The sequence below is a fragment of the Acanthopagrus latus genome, chromosome 2 (assembly GCF_904848185.1).
Source record: "Acanthopagrus latus isolate v.2019 chromosome 2, fAcaLat1.1, whole genome shotgun sequence".
Taxonomy (NCBI): Eukaryota; Metazoa; Chordata; class Actinopteri; order Spariformes; family Sparidae; genus Acanthopagrus; species Acanthopagrus latus.
Window position 1 is genome coordinate 5,399,565 of NC_051040.1, and position 15,963 is coordinate 5,415,527.

General features: G+C 39.4%; 1 protein-coding gene across 1 annotated transcript in view; it reads right to left on the minus strand.

Moving 5' to 3' along the window:
* Positions 1 to 3,829: 3,829 nt before the first annotated feature.
* zmp:0000001236 (mastermind-like protein 2) overlaps positions 3,830 to 15,963 on the minus strand; it is a 38,786-nt gene continuing 26,652 nt past the window's right edge. The window contains exons 2-5 of the mRNA XM_037084469.1: positions 12,435 to 13,655; positions 6,499 to 6,663; positions 6,301 to 6,409; positions 3,830 to 5,512 (exon numbers count right to left, since the gene is read on the minus strand). Of these exons, the coding sequence (XP_036940364.1) occupies positions 4,665 to 5,512; positions 6,301 to 6,409; positions 6,499 to 6,663; positions 12,435 to 13,655 (2,343 nt within the window). The 3' untranslated portion in view covers positions 3,830 to 4,664. The remainder of the gene's footprint in view (positions 5,513 to 6,300; positions 6,410 to 6,498; positions 6,664 to 12,434; positions 13,656 to 15,963) is intronic.

Genomic DNA, 15,963 nt, shown 5'->3' on the forward strand with positions numbered 1-15,963 from the left:
ATAAGCTAATGAGAAAATGATGTAGGTTTTTAAAGTGTTAATGGACACGTCTGAATAGGTATATAGCTGAGAGATTCTTTTAATTTCTGTTTTTGTTTTTGTTTTTTTTTAGACAAAGAAGGTTGTTTTGAGTGACTAACCCTGAGATTTAAGGATGAGGTTTCAGAACAGAGAAGCAAGTGATTCTTTAAGCGCTCACATGTTTACATTCTCTACGAGTAAGAAACTGCTACAGCAGCGACGGAGACAACACACTGACAACTCTCTCATAATCACATTATTTTGACGTTTACAACATGAACACATCATTGCATTACTGCAGTAATCTTTGAATAATCAGCCGACCACGCACGCCCCTGGTTGAGGACTTGCATGATGTCACACTGATTCTATTGCCAACCAATACTTAATTGGTAGCATTAACTTGATGGAACAATTTTTTTTTTTTTTAAGATCAGAGAACATGAACATTTTTTTTTATTATTCTGTGTGAGAAACCTCTTTTTAGTTTGATTTTATTGATCATTAAATCATGTGTTGATGGATTTTAAGATGGATAAACAGTGTTGGTGAGAACAATGCAACTAAAAATGAGTGGTACACTACAGTGCTTGTATTGCACGGCTACAGAGTTTTCATTTTGATGCAATGACGCATTTTGTCACACAAACCTGATTTTATGCTTACTTAGAGTGTAACTGTCGGAGCATATTAGCTGTTGACTGTCATTGTAGCAGTAGAACTAATCACACAAGTTAAAGGATTTTGTATTTAGAGTTTTCTAAATGCACATGAAATGAATTTATATTCAGTAATGATCTGTTCAATTTTTTTTTGATAGATATGTGCATGTGTTTTAGAACAATAAATTCTGTTACATTATATCTTGCTTCATATGATACTTTGAAATTGGCCTGAAATAAAGTATATACTTTGTGGTAACATTTGCCTTGTGTGGTAATGTATTTCACCGTTTTGCATTTGTATTTAATGATTTCTAAATATACAGACTTATCTGTACTGCGAACCTATACTGTACCCTGAAGTAAGAAGCTGTGTTGGCCAGGTTTGTCCACATGTACACTATGTTTGCCTTCCATGAACTGAGATGGAGAACAATTCACAGGAAGTTAGAATAAGACAAACGGCTAAACATTTTTATAAAGAAAAGCAAAAATAAACAGAGCTGTTATGTACATACTAGAAGGTAAGAATTTGACATATACATAAATCTGTGGGAGTGAATATTTTTTATGTTGCTCAAGCCCTAACCAAAGTTAATTTTCTGTTACTATGTGATGGACAATAAAGTTTCTTGAATCTTGAATATGTATAAAAAAAAAAATAAAAAAAAACATGACTAACAACATAAATATTTATGTATAACAAGTGCTTTGTAAATTATAGACAAATGCAAATAAACATTTTTGGACGGAACATTTTAGTTGCAATCAGGTCGGTGCAGATGCAAATGTACAATAATATTGGTTGGTCAATTATGTAGTATGTTTTATTTATTTTTGCTATGATCATCACAATATGGCACTAATATTTAATTTCACGATTTATTTTGAAAGTATTCGGCGGAAGTGCCACTCATGTGTTGCAGTTACACTGTATTACCACCTGAGGGCAGAAAAGCATCTGTCTAAATGTAAATGTTTATTTATTGGGTGTGTTAACAGGCACTACAGCCCTACTGGTGCCAGCTGAAGTCATGAATGCTAATGCTATGCTAGCACACTGTGAGGAGCTACTTCTTCACTGACTCTGAAAACTCTCACAAACCAACATAACGCGGGAGTATTTATATCTGTAATTAGAAACGGGAGTGTTCACTGCCCTCTTTCCTAAGTTCTCTTTTTTTTTTCCTCGTGTTGAGAAGAGTAAAAACAAGTGACATGACAAGTGACAAGTTTTCTTATTTGTGAAACAGAATGAAAAGAGCTTTTTTTCCACTGGTTTTCATACACACAAAATACATTTCACCAGTTAAAGTGATTTTTTTACTTGGCTCAACACATGAAAAAAAAAAAATTAGAAAAAGGAGCACCAGATAAAAAAAAAAAAACATATCCCTTACCTTCCAGGGCTTCCATACTCATCCCCCAATGACTCTTGATTTTTTGTGAGATGTTTAGTTGAAGTCAAAGGAACATACAGAAAATGTTATGAAATTACAATGTTAATCTATTAATATTTAAGGATAATGCTTAGTGCTCTTTTTGGAATGGTGAAAATGTTGTCTATTGTATAAATAGTGGGAAAAAAAGTTTTAAAAAAATATGTACAGGAAAGTAGTGATATCCATGTTTTAGATTCAGGGCAGTGTGGTGTCCTGAATCTAAAACATGGATATCACTACTTTCCTGTACATATTTTTTTGTGGACAAAGAGATGAACTGCAATATTCAATTAATCAAGCTGCATTCCAGATTTTTTTTCAGGGAGGAGTAACAAAGAAATTCACTCATGAAATATATATTTTTTTCTGTGCTTGTGATTTTTTTTTTTTTTTTCATGTATCGTGCGGGGTCAAAGAAATGTGTTTTCTCCAATAATTTTTTTTTTCATGGATTGAGAGGGGTAAAAAAAGTGACATGAGTAGTGAAGCAATTCTGCCTCTTGTGGTCAAAAATTGGTATTACAGAACGAAAACACTGATCTTAGCTCCACTGGAAACATATTCTTTTCACTGGGTTTCACACACTTGGGGGTAAAAAGTAAAGAAGTGAAACATTTTTTTGATAATACATTTTTACTAGTGAAAACTTTTTTTTTTTTACTTGAGTAATACATTCACCCACAAAATAATTCTTTTTCAATTTTTTTTTTTTTTTTTTAGAAAATGTTATGAGATTAAATGGTAATCGATTAATATTCAAGCATAAAGCTTAGTGCTCCTGTTGGAATGGGGAAAATGTTGAATGTTGTGTGTAAACTCAAAGTGACTCTGCAGTAAACATTGTTTTTTCTTTTTTTTTCCCCTGATCTGATCTGAAGTAAGACCCTGGTGGACACACTAAATTCTGCCGCGTGAAGTGAAGACGTCTTTTATTACTGGACACAGAGGTGGAGGTTCAGCCCTGCTCATTCCCAGAATTCTTTTTATTCTGGTGCCGATTTCTTTTTTTTTTTTTCGTTTTTTTTTTCCCTTCACGTGAGAAACAGATTTTCTTTTTTGTCCACAAGTGATTTTTTTTTTCCATGTGTCAAATAGTGATTTTTTTTTTTAATTTATTTTTATTCATTTATTTTTTTGTGTTGAGAGGAGTAAATTTCACTTAAAGCTTACCTGGGACGGAAAGACACTTGCACATGTGTCCTAGAAGATACTGCTTTTATAGAAACATTTTGATCAAAGATCGTTTTTGGGAACTCAAGGCAAACCAAATGATACGCTGGTTTTTATAGACATTCCTCTAATTAGTTTCAATGCAAAACATCTGTGTCACTGAAGCATGTTCATGGGGTATTGTAGTTTTTTTTTTTACCCACATGGACTACAAAAAATGGAGACAAAAATAAAATGTATGTGAATGTACTAAAACCACTTAAAGTAGATTTCCTTTGCTGTGTATCCTAAAATCTATGGAAAGAAGATATGAAGATATTTTTGCACTTAAACTAAAACACATTAGACAGCGCTGAATAGCTGATTGTACCGCACCCCAAAATAACACGAAAAGAACATCCTGACCTTCAGCATAATTGTTCACATTGGACAAATATAAATTAGAATCAGTTCTTTGCACTGAGAAGCCTATTTTTATTCAAATGCAGATTTCTTTTGGCAGCATAATAATCATATTCCTGCTACACGTCGTAAAACAATTCCTTATACTTCAAGTCATTCATACAAATTTAATGCATTAACGGGGGCCTTGGGGCAAGGAAAAAATTGGGATTTGGAAGATTTTAACACACTATACAATAATTATTTTTTAATAATATAAGCCACAGAGAACACTTCTTTTCATAAAGCAGTTTTATTTTTGCTTTAGATTGCAAATCAAAGCATCTATCAAAGAAGGAACAAGGCTTTTTATTTATTCATTTATTCAAATCAATTTTATTAATTACATGTATTATAATGTATCATTACTATCCCAATAATTATTAAATATCACATGAAAAAAAACAAAAAAACTAATGGTTACATTTTTTTTTAAAATCGCATCAAAAACTACCACAGATGAAAGAGCTTGAACGATAAGTAAGAAAACATCTGTTGTGGCAAGATTCTCTGTGTGTATGGTAGCAAAACTTGTTAAGGTTAATACCATGTCATGCTAAATAGTGGATGCAGATTTAGAAACTTGAAAGCAACACAGCAATGTTTTCTTTTCACAGTGTGAAGTTGGTATTTTATCCTCTACGACAGCACTACAGCATGAGTATGACAAAGAGACCACGGAAACAGTGACTGCAGAGAAAAGCAGTTTCTTGGCCGATATACCGGGAGTAAAATATGCTGAGTACTAAGGACAGAACACAAATTCCTTTCACAGTAAATACAATACAAAACAATACAGTATACTTGAATAAAACAAATAATATGAGTTTATAAAATTCCATTTTAACATCATTTTAAAAAATGTTACCCCTCACATCTTACATACATAACCTCTATGATTTTTTTTTAGCAATCGATGACCCAAAATTCATGAGTGACTGCCCAGAATCTCATCCAGATTTATATCTTTCATCCAATCATCGTTCCCAGAGCCAGACTTGAGCAGAGAGTCTATGAAGTCTGAGTCCGTGTTGATCCCTGGAACTGTGTTGTCTCCCTCGGGGAGGAAGTCAAAGGTCAGACGGTTGGCCCGGTTATTCTGGTAGCTGCTCGAGCTGGGACTGGGCTCTGCAAAGTTGCCTGCTGGTACCCTCTGCTCAGGGGAGGCCTGGTTCAGGCTCCCCACTGCTGATGGAGATCCAATCAGAGGCTGGCTCGGTCTTGGGCCTGTGTCTCTTATCGCAGGGTTATGAGGGAGCATCCCGATGTCAGGTGCTACCTGGTTGGGAGGGCCGATGTGTCTCTGTTGGTACGGATGGTTTGGCATGTCCAGCTGTGCACCCTGAGACTGTAGTGGATTGGGTAGCCGCCTAACACTGAGTCCGGCTGTCACTTGCTTGTTGGCTGTGCCCCAGCCCATGTTGACGTTTTTCATCAGGCCTCCTAGACCCTGTCCCGGCACCCCTGAGGAGTGCAGGTCAGCCGTCGTTCTCGGGTGTTGCACACCTGCTGCGTTATTGTTTATCACAAAAGAATTTCCGTGTGCGTTTGGCCCCAGGAACCTGGCTTTATTCGGATTGAGTCCAATTCGATTCTGATTGTTATGCTGCTGGAACTGGCCGATACAAGAGCTCGGATGACAATCATTCCCCATACCAAACCGGCGGTCCGGTGGCGAAGGACTCATTTTTGTAGCAGATCTACTTGGGAGGTGACAAGACATAGACTGTAGGTCATTCTCAGGACCACTGCCCGAAGACTGGGAGGAGTTTTGACCTGAAGAGAAACAAAGAAAAATAGTTTACAATTGTTGTCATTTGTCAGCACTGAAGGTGAGACGCTACCTGTGAAAACACTGTTTTTTCATTCCCTGGTAATCCTGAGATTATGGGCTAGTTCCTTCCATTAATATGACTCATTGTAGAATAGAGGACAGAAAATGGCCACGATTCACATTTAGGTTTCAGAGTTCAGATTGTAAAACATGTGGGTGCCACAAACTGCAGATTTTATTAGATAATAACAATAACAACAACAACAATGATACATTTCATAGCTAGCGCTTTCGACCATACGCAAAGAAACTTTACAAAATAACATTTTAATGTATATAATCTGCATGTGAAAGTGGAAATTTTCATTCATATGTGAAAAAAGTCACTTAAAAAATGAAAATATCCTGTTCACAGATGATTTTTACAAGATTATTTTTCATTAGGACACCTGGAGTTTCTTATTTTCTGTCTAAAAATGTTTAGAATTTTAAATGTCTTCTCAAAATGAGTTTTTTTATAATCTCCACTTCAGTCCCGCTGCAGTACAACCTGTCCAGTTTGATTCTATCTTATTCTGCCGGGGGGGTTTTTCACATCTTTTTTCAGAATTTGCTGATGGATAAAAAGAGGTCTCCAAAATCCCCTCTGTAAAAACCTTCGTCTCAAATATTTCACCCAATGCTCAAATTTCCAATCTAGAACTTCGTGCAAATCAGCACCTCTTTAATTCCTGATGAGTCACTTGCATATTTAAACATCAAATTTCAGAAAACACAACATGAACATTACCTGTGAAGATGCTTCCTTGCTGAACTCCCACCATACTTCTTGACTGCTTGTAATCAGGCGGCGGCCTCGTGAGATGACGACTGAACTGATCATGTGCACTGTCTTTATCCTGAATAGGAAAGACAAAGACGTGATTACTGATTGAGTTATTTTAAAAAAAACACCATTGAAAGCACCACGATGCAAGACGTCACCCACTGAATTGCTGATGGGGTGCTGCGGTTGGTTGAGCTGTCGCTGCATGGCCTGAGTTTTGGCGGGGCCTTTCTGCTGGTTGCTGGGTGCTGGGGGCCGCGGCTGCGACTGGGCCGACATGACTCCTAAGCTTCCGTTGGTGGGCATCCTCGGGCCGGGAGGAACACCCTGAGAACAAGACACACACGGATGTTTTACACTAGTGTCAGTGATGCTTTTTGTAGAAGCTTTGGGAGAAAAACACAAAACCAGAACGGTGCAATAATACGCTTTGACCACTAGAGGGCAAGACTGTACAAGACATCATGGATCTGTTTCAAAGATGCTATTCAACCTCCAGAATGTGGTCAAGGCTACTCCCTCTGCAGATGAAAAAGGGAGACTTGGAGAGAGGCTTTTTTTGGAAGGGGGAGTGCGAGCCCTCCTCAAGGCCTGCTTCTCCCTTGATAATTGTGTCTAAAGAGAGTGGAAAGAATCCCTGAGACAGCAGGAAATGTGTGCCAATGGGGAGTTAAGCGCCAGCACCATGACTACCTCCATTTAATAAGCTCTCCTTTACTGATCACAGTGTTGTGTTTGGCAAAGAGGCATTCTATCCACTAGAAACCCATTTGGCTCCTCGCACTATCACACTGATTAAAACATTGTAGTCGGCAGCACTCACATGAAATTGAGATATCCAAACCGGCTTTTTGTTTTGAGGGCTTGTCCTGAACGTATGCTTCTGCAGATTAGCTTTCACCAGCCATGGGTGTTTGAGATGTTATACGTCCTTGTAATGCATATTTTCCTTTTAGCTTTTTTTTTTTTAAGGCAGCAGTGCCGCGACCGTCTAAAGGCTCCAAGTAAAACCAGTCCTTCTTGTGGACACTCTCTCTATGAAGCTAAAGCTTCAACCCAGTGCGAGCATTTGTCATGAGCAAGGTTATTGTGCACCAAATCCAAGTCAACACGAGCTGTGTATACAATGTCAGTCACCGTGTTGACTTAAAATGTTTCCCAGGGTGAAATGGATTAGAAATCTAACAGTGCGTTTAGCTGAAGCCATTACTTAGAGGACAGATTCTTCGCAGAGGATGAATCTCTACAGGGTGGTGACTTTGTGGTCCCTGAAAGAAAAGCTGGAAAAAAAAAGAAAGAGTGGGAAGTATGTGCATAAATTTGTGTGTGTGTGTGTGTGTGTGTGTGTGTGTGTGTGTGTGTGTGTGTGAATGATAATGAATGGGAATGAAATTTGGAGAACTAACGAGACAAGATCACAGAATGAGGGAGGTTGAAACTCATCAGGAGTCACAAGCCATTTCACGAGCTAATATTCGCCTTCTCTGCCCGAGTTCAACCCACACAGCAAACCAAGCATGGCAATGAGGTTACACAGGGACTAAAACATCAAAACAGCGGTTTCTCCTGTTACTCTAGAAAGCGGAGTCACTGGCTTTGATTCACTGCATCCAGTTATCGAGCCTGTGAGAAATTGTGACCGCCACAGACATTTTCCCTGCAGAGGTACACTGGAGAGGGCTTGTTCCCTCTTTGTTGTAAGAAAAACCCAACAAGGGGTGTTTTAGCGTGTACAACTGAGTAATCCTCTCTGTCATCCTGATGTGTCATAAAGCTGTTTTCCATGTTTTTTTCTCCCCCTCTCATTCTTCACAAGCTTGTTGTAAATGAATACCACATGTGGTTCAGGCCTCAGAGAAGGAGCAGAGTGATTTAGTCTCCCATCCTGCGGCAGTGCAGGCAGCTGACAGTGATCCAGGCCCAGCCTTGCCGGCTCTCACACTGCACTTCCTCCAGTCTGGACTCATGACGCTGTCCCTGGGGAGCGCCTCGGCATCTGGACTTGGCTGCGGCTCCCTTTCCCAGGAAACAAGTACTCCCTTCACAGCACTGCTGGAGTGACCTGGTAGGCTCAACCCCTGTGGCCCTGCTCTTATCCCAACCGAGGGATGTTGTGCCACAAGATCGTCAACAAACATGGAGGAGCCATTATTTACTGAGCACAGACCTTTATCTTCAGTTGTAGCTGTAATTTGGGTTTCTGAATTTTCAGTAAAGAGGAGTATTCTGGCAACCAACGTACAAGCTCCCGTTTGGTATTTAAAATGTAAATCCGTAGCTGAAGCTAATCACTAGGATGATGAAAATGCTGCCCAATGTCTGTCTTTAGTTGACGTGACAGTGTTGTCTGTTAACACTTTATATTAAGGTCCGTGTAATAAATGTTAACAAATAATTAATGAGACCCTCATAAGATGCTTATTAATATATATGTGTGTGTGTATATATATATATATATATATATATATATATATATATATATATATATATATATATATATATATATATATATATATATAGATATATATATATATATATAATACACATTAATAAGCATCTTATAGGTGCCTTATTACCTATTTATTACAAGGACCTGGATATAAAGCTTTACCATGTTGACTTAAGTGATAAGTCACTATTGATAAGATGTTGTAAAGCTCAATCTGAATGTTCATCTTTAGATTTAACTAAAACTATACACATATATCCGTGTTCTGCTATAATGGAACTGGAAGTCAATTAAAAAAGAGTTCTTTCAATGTTCTGGGTCCGATTCCCTTTGTAACAAGTACATTTATAGATGAGTGAACAGCTCGAACACACCTCGGATTGCGCTTGAAATCCAATTTGTTTTTAATATTTCTTTAAAATAGTTATTGCTGCACCTGCATGAATAACTGTATGGTGCATATTAACAGAGGAGACCATGCATATTCTTGTAAAACTGGGAGGAAAAGTTTCCATAGTGGCACAAAGACCTGTGATCATTTTTGGTACTTCAGAGGTCAAAAAACATCCTCAGGCTAAAAGGTGCTCTCAACCTGCAGAGTCAGTAGAAACTCCTGAAGTTAAGTGTCTGTGCTACCTTCAGGACTGTAGTTGGAGTTTAAAGCGCAAAAGTGGAACCTAAAAAAAAGTGCTTCCCTTTCTTTAGCTTGAATACACACAACCACACGGCCGATGTAACGAGCAGCATTACATTTTGCCCTTGAAATAGCATTGCCCACCAACCACAGTAACCCAGGTCTCATAATGCATTAGTGTCCTCCACTGTACGCCGCCTGCCAGAGTGTGTGTGTCTGAGGGTTACAGAGTGGTGGATTTTGAATTTTGACATGTTTGACTCAGCAGCCGATTATTAAACTGTATGAAGCTTCAAACAAGCAGCAGAGCTCACATCTCTGGCTGCTTTAAAAAAAAAAAAAAAAAATACGGTCTTCAGCTTCACTCAGTGGGAGGAAACCCACTGCTGGTAGCTAGTGTTACACAGGGGAGCAGGGCACTCTTTCAGGACCTTTATTTCTCCGGCATTACTAATTCAATTCACTGTGGGAAGAGACTCCACTCTTTTTTTTCCCCTCCTCTCTGTGAGCTGTCCCTTCCTCATTAGCTGGACTTTTAACCCCGTGTGTGCTGACTGCAGAAGACAAACACCATTATCAGCCTCTTTCAAACACTTAAATCACAAGGGGGCTCTCGGTTCTCCTCCGTAATTCCTACACTACCTGATCACTATAACTTCACGTTTGCATATTTCATTTGCTCAAACAAACTGCACATTAAAAACGTCCTTGGGAAAGTCTCACCCAACCGTTACCCCTAATGAACTCCAGCACAGCCGCATGTCCTCAGCATTTTAAAGACCAGAGGTGACTGAGCTTTTACTTTCAGTAGCTCCAGGCTTTGGAAAAAGTTTGCTTTATTAAATAATTAATCAAAATCCATTTAAGGCTTTTTCATTATTTGATATCCAGCTTTTCTCAGTCGCTTCCCTTTCTGTCTCACACCTGTAATTTTCAGCTTTGACTGGTTATAATTTATGTGTTTAACATGCTACATGCACGATCCCTACTGCCAACGCTACTATAGCATGTAGCTATAGAATAGCACTAATGTCAGTGCTAATTCTGACTTAAGCCATACTCTTAGTTTGATTACAATTTTAATTACTACGTGTATTGTGTGTACAGAAAGTATCTGGCACTAGTGCTGAAACAATTAATCAATTTGTTATCAGCTATAAAATAAATCCTCAGCTACTCTTACAATTGATTAATCAATTTTTAACAGTAAAAAAGGTCAAAATGACCTGATTCTAGCTTCTTAAATCTGAATATTTATTGGTTTCTTTATTCCTCAATGACAGTAAACTGCATATCTTAAGGTTTTTGACAAAACAAGACATTGGAGGATTGATCAACGTTTTTCACCATTTTATAGACTAAACAACTAATGCATCAATTGAGAAATTGACAGATCAATCAACACTGATCAATACACTCATACTGCTCATACATTCATAGAAACCTTTTGAAAATGTAAATATTTCAGGGGGATTTTAACTAAGTCTAGAGACCATCCATGAACATAATCAGCCTCACGTGACTCTGTAGCACTGTGGTAAAACTGGTTCTGTTTTACCGATGTGATCTGTGTGATTTGTCATCCTACCTTGTTTACTTCCATGTCTGTCTAACTCCCTCCTTTTCACCCTCCTCCCACCCTCTCCCAGTCACTCAAGCACTTCCCTTGATCTGTAGAGGTTATGAGAGCTCTCCTGTGTGGCTCGCATTATCATTTCACACAAAGACGGCTACAGATACTGTTAGTGCAAAAATGAAAGAGGGGACGGACTAAATCTCCCCAATCATAACAAATCAGTGATTCAACCTCCGGCACCAGGCTAAGCAGATTACTGTCATTTTCCACCACTTGTCCCTTGTAGCTAACAACCTCCAATTAGCAAATCCCGCTGTGCATATCTGTGCCCTGACGGGGAGCCACCATGACAAGCAGAGAAATTAGAAGTCCTGCATGTTAATCTACCATGCTCTGGCAATCTGTGTCATCGTCAAAACACTTTCAGGGGAAATACATATTCAAGGGATTCACAACAGCGAAGGCATAGACAGCAGCGGGAACAATGACAGTAAAAGTCCCAAAACAAACAGCGCTGCATTGTTGCTGCTTCAGACAGCAGGTTGGCTGCTGCGAGCGAACTGAGGAGAGTGATTGATGAGGAAGACCAAAGACGGGGAGTTTGACTGCTGTGTGTCATGTTACAGTGTCTCCAGCAGAAGAACATTTGTTATTCACCTTGAATACGCAGTGTGATAAAATACACAAGCAAGATATTCGACATCGGCTGAAAAAAATAAATAAATAAAATAACACAAAAAATAGAACATTTGGGTTACCTCATATTGTACTATCAGCTTCAAACTCTATAAGTTAGTTGTACATTTAAGTCATGGTGCTTCATAGGGACACTGTAGGTCATGGTTATCTCAATAATCTAAACACATACCTCATTTTTGCTATCACCAAGGCTAAATGTTGCATGAAAACCTGTAACTCCAATTTCATTCTACATGTCACATAATCACATACATCACTGCAGATACACAGGATGTCACTTAAAGACCTTGTGGCCACTTTGTGGGGATTTTAAGGTTTACAGTCTGTAACCTCGATTCCCCCAAAAGAAGCTGGGACGCTGTATAATTAATTTGTAAATTCATTTACAAATCATGTTATGTGACTGTTTGTTGCCTCTGTCCCAACTTGTTTAAAACACGTTACTGGCATCAAATTCAGAATTAGCACATATTTACAAAAATCAATTAAGTTGGTGAGGTTAAACATCTACCATATTGTCTTAGCAGTGTTTTTAGTTGAGTTTATGTCAAATAGAATTATACCAAAATATAACATTCTGTTTTATCTACACGGCATCCCAGTGTTATTGTAGTTGGATCCTTGCTGTGGTTAAGACTGCCTAGTTATCAAGCTAAGCAAAAGGCAGTGTTGTTCTAATTTCTAGAACATTTGAATTTCATGAACAATCCTTTGTAAGGAGTTTTGGACAGAGCCCTTACCTGTCGCTGTTGTGATAGTTTGAACGGCAGCCCTGCAGGAACAGACTTGGGTGGCAGACAGAGAGCCGCTGACGTGGAGATCTGTTGGTTCTGGAAGTGGAGAGCCGAATGTGGCTGATTCTGGCCAGTCGATGGTGACTGTTGCTGCTGTTGCTGCTGGGCTGAGGTCTTGTTCACTGAGCTTGCCATGATAGGCATCGGCTGGCTGACAGAATGGGGTGCTTTAGGGCTGAAGTGCAACGTGGGCTTGGTGCTGAGAACCTTCATGTCCAAATGATGGGAGCCATTGTGACCATTCGACTTGAAGAGGCAGTTGTTGATCCCTTTACTCTGGGAGCCAATCCTCTGCTGGCCAAGTGCAGCCGGGCTGGAGACCTTGTCCTGGGGAAAGGCGCTGGTGGAGGAGTGGGTACTCATGGCAGGAGCCCAGCTGGTCAATCCCGCAGGTGGTGTTTGGTGGTGGTGATGGAGCAGAGAGCTTGGCTGTTGCTGGTTTGCTGCCATCTGCTTCAGCTGTTCGGCGTGAGATATTTCTGGCCAGCAGGGCATGGCTCTGGGCTGCGCTGCCTGAGTATTAGCTTTCTGTGACGTGGTGGTAGAGGAGGTGCTGGTCAACGTGAAAGAGGGTCCTGCTGAGGCTGGTCGAAGCTGCGGCGAGCCACCATGAACCTGGCCAAAATCTGGGGAGTGCTCCATCTTTATCGGCCTCTCCATCGGGGAACAAAGACTGGCAGCCGCTCCTGCTGAGCTTGGCCGACCGAGATCCAAGCCGAATGTATCATCCTGCTTCAGTATCTTCTCAAACTCCAGGTCATTCAGTGTTGGCACTGACTTAGTCAGCTCATCAAAAAGATCCTGGAGGTCTGGGTCAATCTGACCACCACCTTCATCTTTGAAGTCAAAAATCATGTCTGCGTTCGACTGGCCACAGGACTGGACCTCAGTGGGCTCTTTTTTCATTTCTTTCAGGGTCATGTTGAATATGTCTGACCCCACTCCATGGGGCATCATGTAACTCTTCCTCTGCAGGCCCATGGTTGAGGACCCTTGTAGGGAGTGAGACTGGGCTAAGCTATGGTTGCAGGGCCCATGTCCCAGACCACCGGTATCCATACGGACCCGCTTAAAGTCTGATCCAGAATAACCGCAGGAGAGACCATTCTGCTTTGGTGTGTGTCCTGGTGCATTTCCCTCAATCTTCCTTCGTAAGGATCCTTGAAGCTGTAAAACACAACAGAGTAGAATTTAGAAAACACTTAGAAAAAAAGACAGAAAAGACCTCAATTGATTTGGACACATCCCCTCACCTTCATTTCATTAATTTATTATTTACTGATAAGTGTTTTTCAAAAAACGACCTTCATCGTTTGGGAATTTAAATTTCAATAGAGAAAAAACCCTAAAGAAATCGTTTTCATAACAAGACTTTAATTATTCCACTCGATTCAAAAGCTGTCTTGCGAGCCAATTTAAGTCATGGTGATAGTTCTGAAGATGGGAGCATTACATGCAGCTCAAAGTATCACCATGTAAATTAATCCAATTTCACAATTTGCTCCGAGGCTTGTAGATGCTGTACACTCCACCAACTTGTGAAATTTCCAAAGATTGCTTTTATTAATAGCAGTGTTTTCATTCAATGTTACAACTTTTGATTCGGCAACGTTGATGATGTCTCAAATGCTTTATTTTGTCATAAATCAACCAGATCAAGCAGATAAATTCAGTTAAACCATACAAAGCTTTCATCTGTAATTTTATTTAAACACTTCCAATGCAGCAGAACGCTGCTGCAGCATTAAGAAAAACTGTTTTGATAAAATGTAGTTTGAGCGCAGTGGATGAGCTGAGAAGATAGCTAGGAATCTGATACAGTTGACAGAGCGCAGGGAGGAGAATAGGGTCTTTGTTTCCCTCATTTGCATACATTATATTTCTTCCATTGTGCTTCGTTAGATAGCAGAGTTTCTCCTTTGTGGCTGAGATTCTGCTTAACATGCCGGTGCAGATATCTGACTTCCTTTTGTCCTATATCCCCATGCATGTCTTCCTTTAAGGTAATAAGCACATAGCTATGACTCACAACTCTAACCACTCTGCAACACTCCATAAAACTGAAGCATTAACAACCCTAACACGACGCCTTTTTCTGTTGAGATTATTCATGTTTACAGGAACGTATATTGTTGTGTCAACAAAATAATAAGAGTTTCTTCTTTCACATGTGCCTGTGAGTCATTAACAACAGTTCGGTGATGAAGAAATTGTCTATCCAGCAGCAATCTCAGGCTCACTGTGGTATACACATAAAAATGAGTGATTATCTGACCATCTTTTAATGTGGTGCCTGCATGGAAACAAAATGGATCTGATTGTACACCAACCTGAACACAGGAGAGGAATATCAGTGTGATGCATATTTCACTGTGGGAACAAATTTGAGTCATTTCCACCTGCTGGCACACATTAGATTAAGATGATTCATAGCCCGAGGCTTTGGACTGAATCCCGCAGTTCACTACATTTCTACTCTGTTCGTGTCTGCATTACTTGTGCTAATGCTCTGAACAATTGCTCAGAGATACATCCTCACATTTTAATCAAGGCACAAATATCTCTGTGACTCACCGAGCCTCCTTTATTAAAGCTAATAAGTGTGTATGTGTGTGTTTCAACATATTGAATGGATGTGGATGGATGATGTTGGTGGAGGTGGTGTTGAACTGAAAGGGGGGAGGGACGCTGACATGATCGATTCAGTGGCTGTGGGAGGTAGGAACTGTAATACTTAACATTAATGCTGACCATCGAAAGCATGTTTGCTGATAAGTGCTGGGCAATAAATTGTCACATTAAAACTGTGATATGAGATTTGGTATTAAACATATTTTATCATGATATGGCAAACCTTTTGGCCTTTCCTGGTTTTACAGTCTGCATTAAAGTGAAGTGAAACGATTTTCTGAAGAACCACATAAAATAAAATACCAAAAATAAAATATTATATGATAATGGTAACATGTGTAATGTGATATCGCCTAAATATATTACAATAATATTTGTAGGCCATATCGCCAAGCCTTGGACAGATTGCATTCCAACTAACCGCTCAGTTTATTTCAGTACAGTAGGAAAATCTACTTTCAAACAGGTGAAACTTGCTAAAGCCTCATGACAACGACCAGTGTCAAGGCAGAAGCAAAAAAAAAAAAAACATTGCATTCAGCCAAAGACACATTTTTGCCCTTTTTGTTTTTTTGGTCAAAATATTTTGCCAGTGCGTAATTCTGCAGCTGGAGGCAGACCCTATTTTAAACTCTTGTTGGTGCTGCATTTACAGACCCCCCCAAGCCATCTGAATTTTCAAAACATGTCGGCGCCTGTGTTCAAACACGGTAGACAAACAATAATCATGAAGTGTTATGTTCTGAAAAATATCCAGTATCAATATTCCTGCTGTTGAAATACATGAGAACAATAGAGGGCAATAAATAACTAGAAAAAGTGATTAATTATTAAATGTAAATGT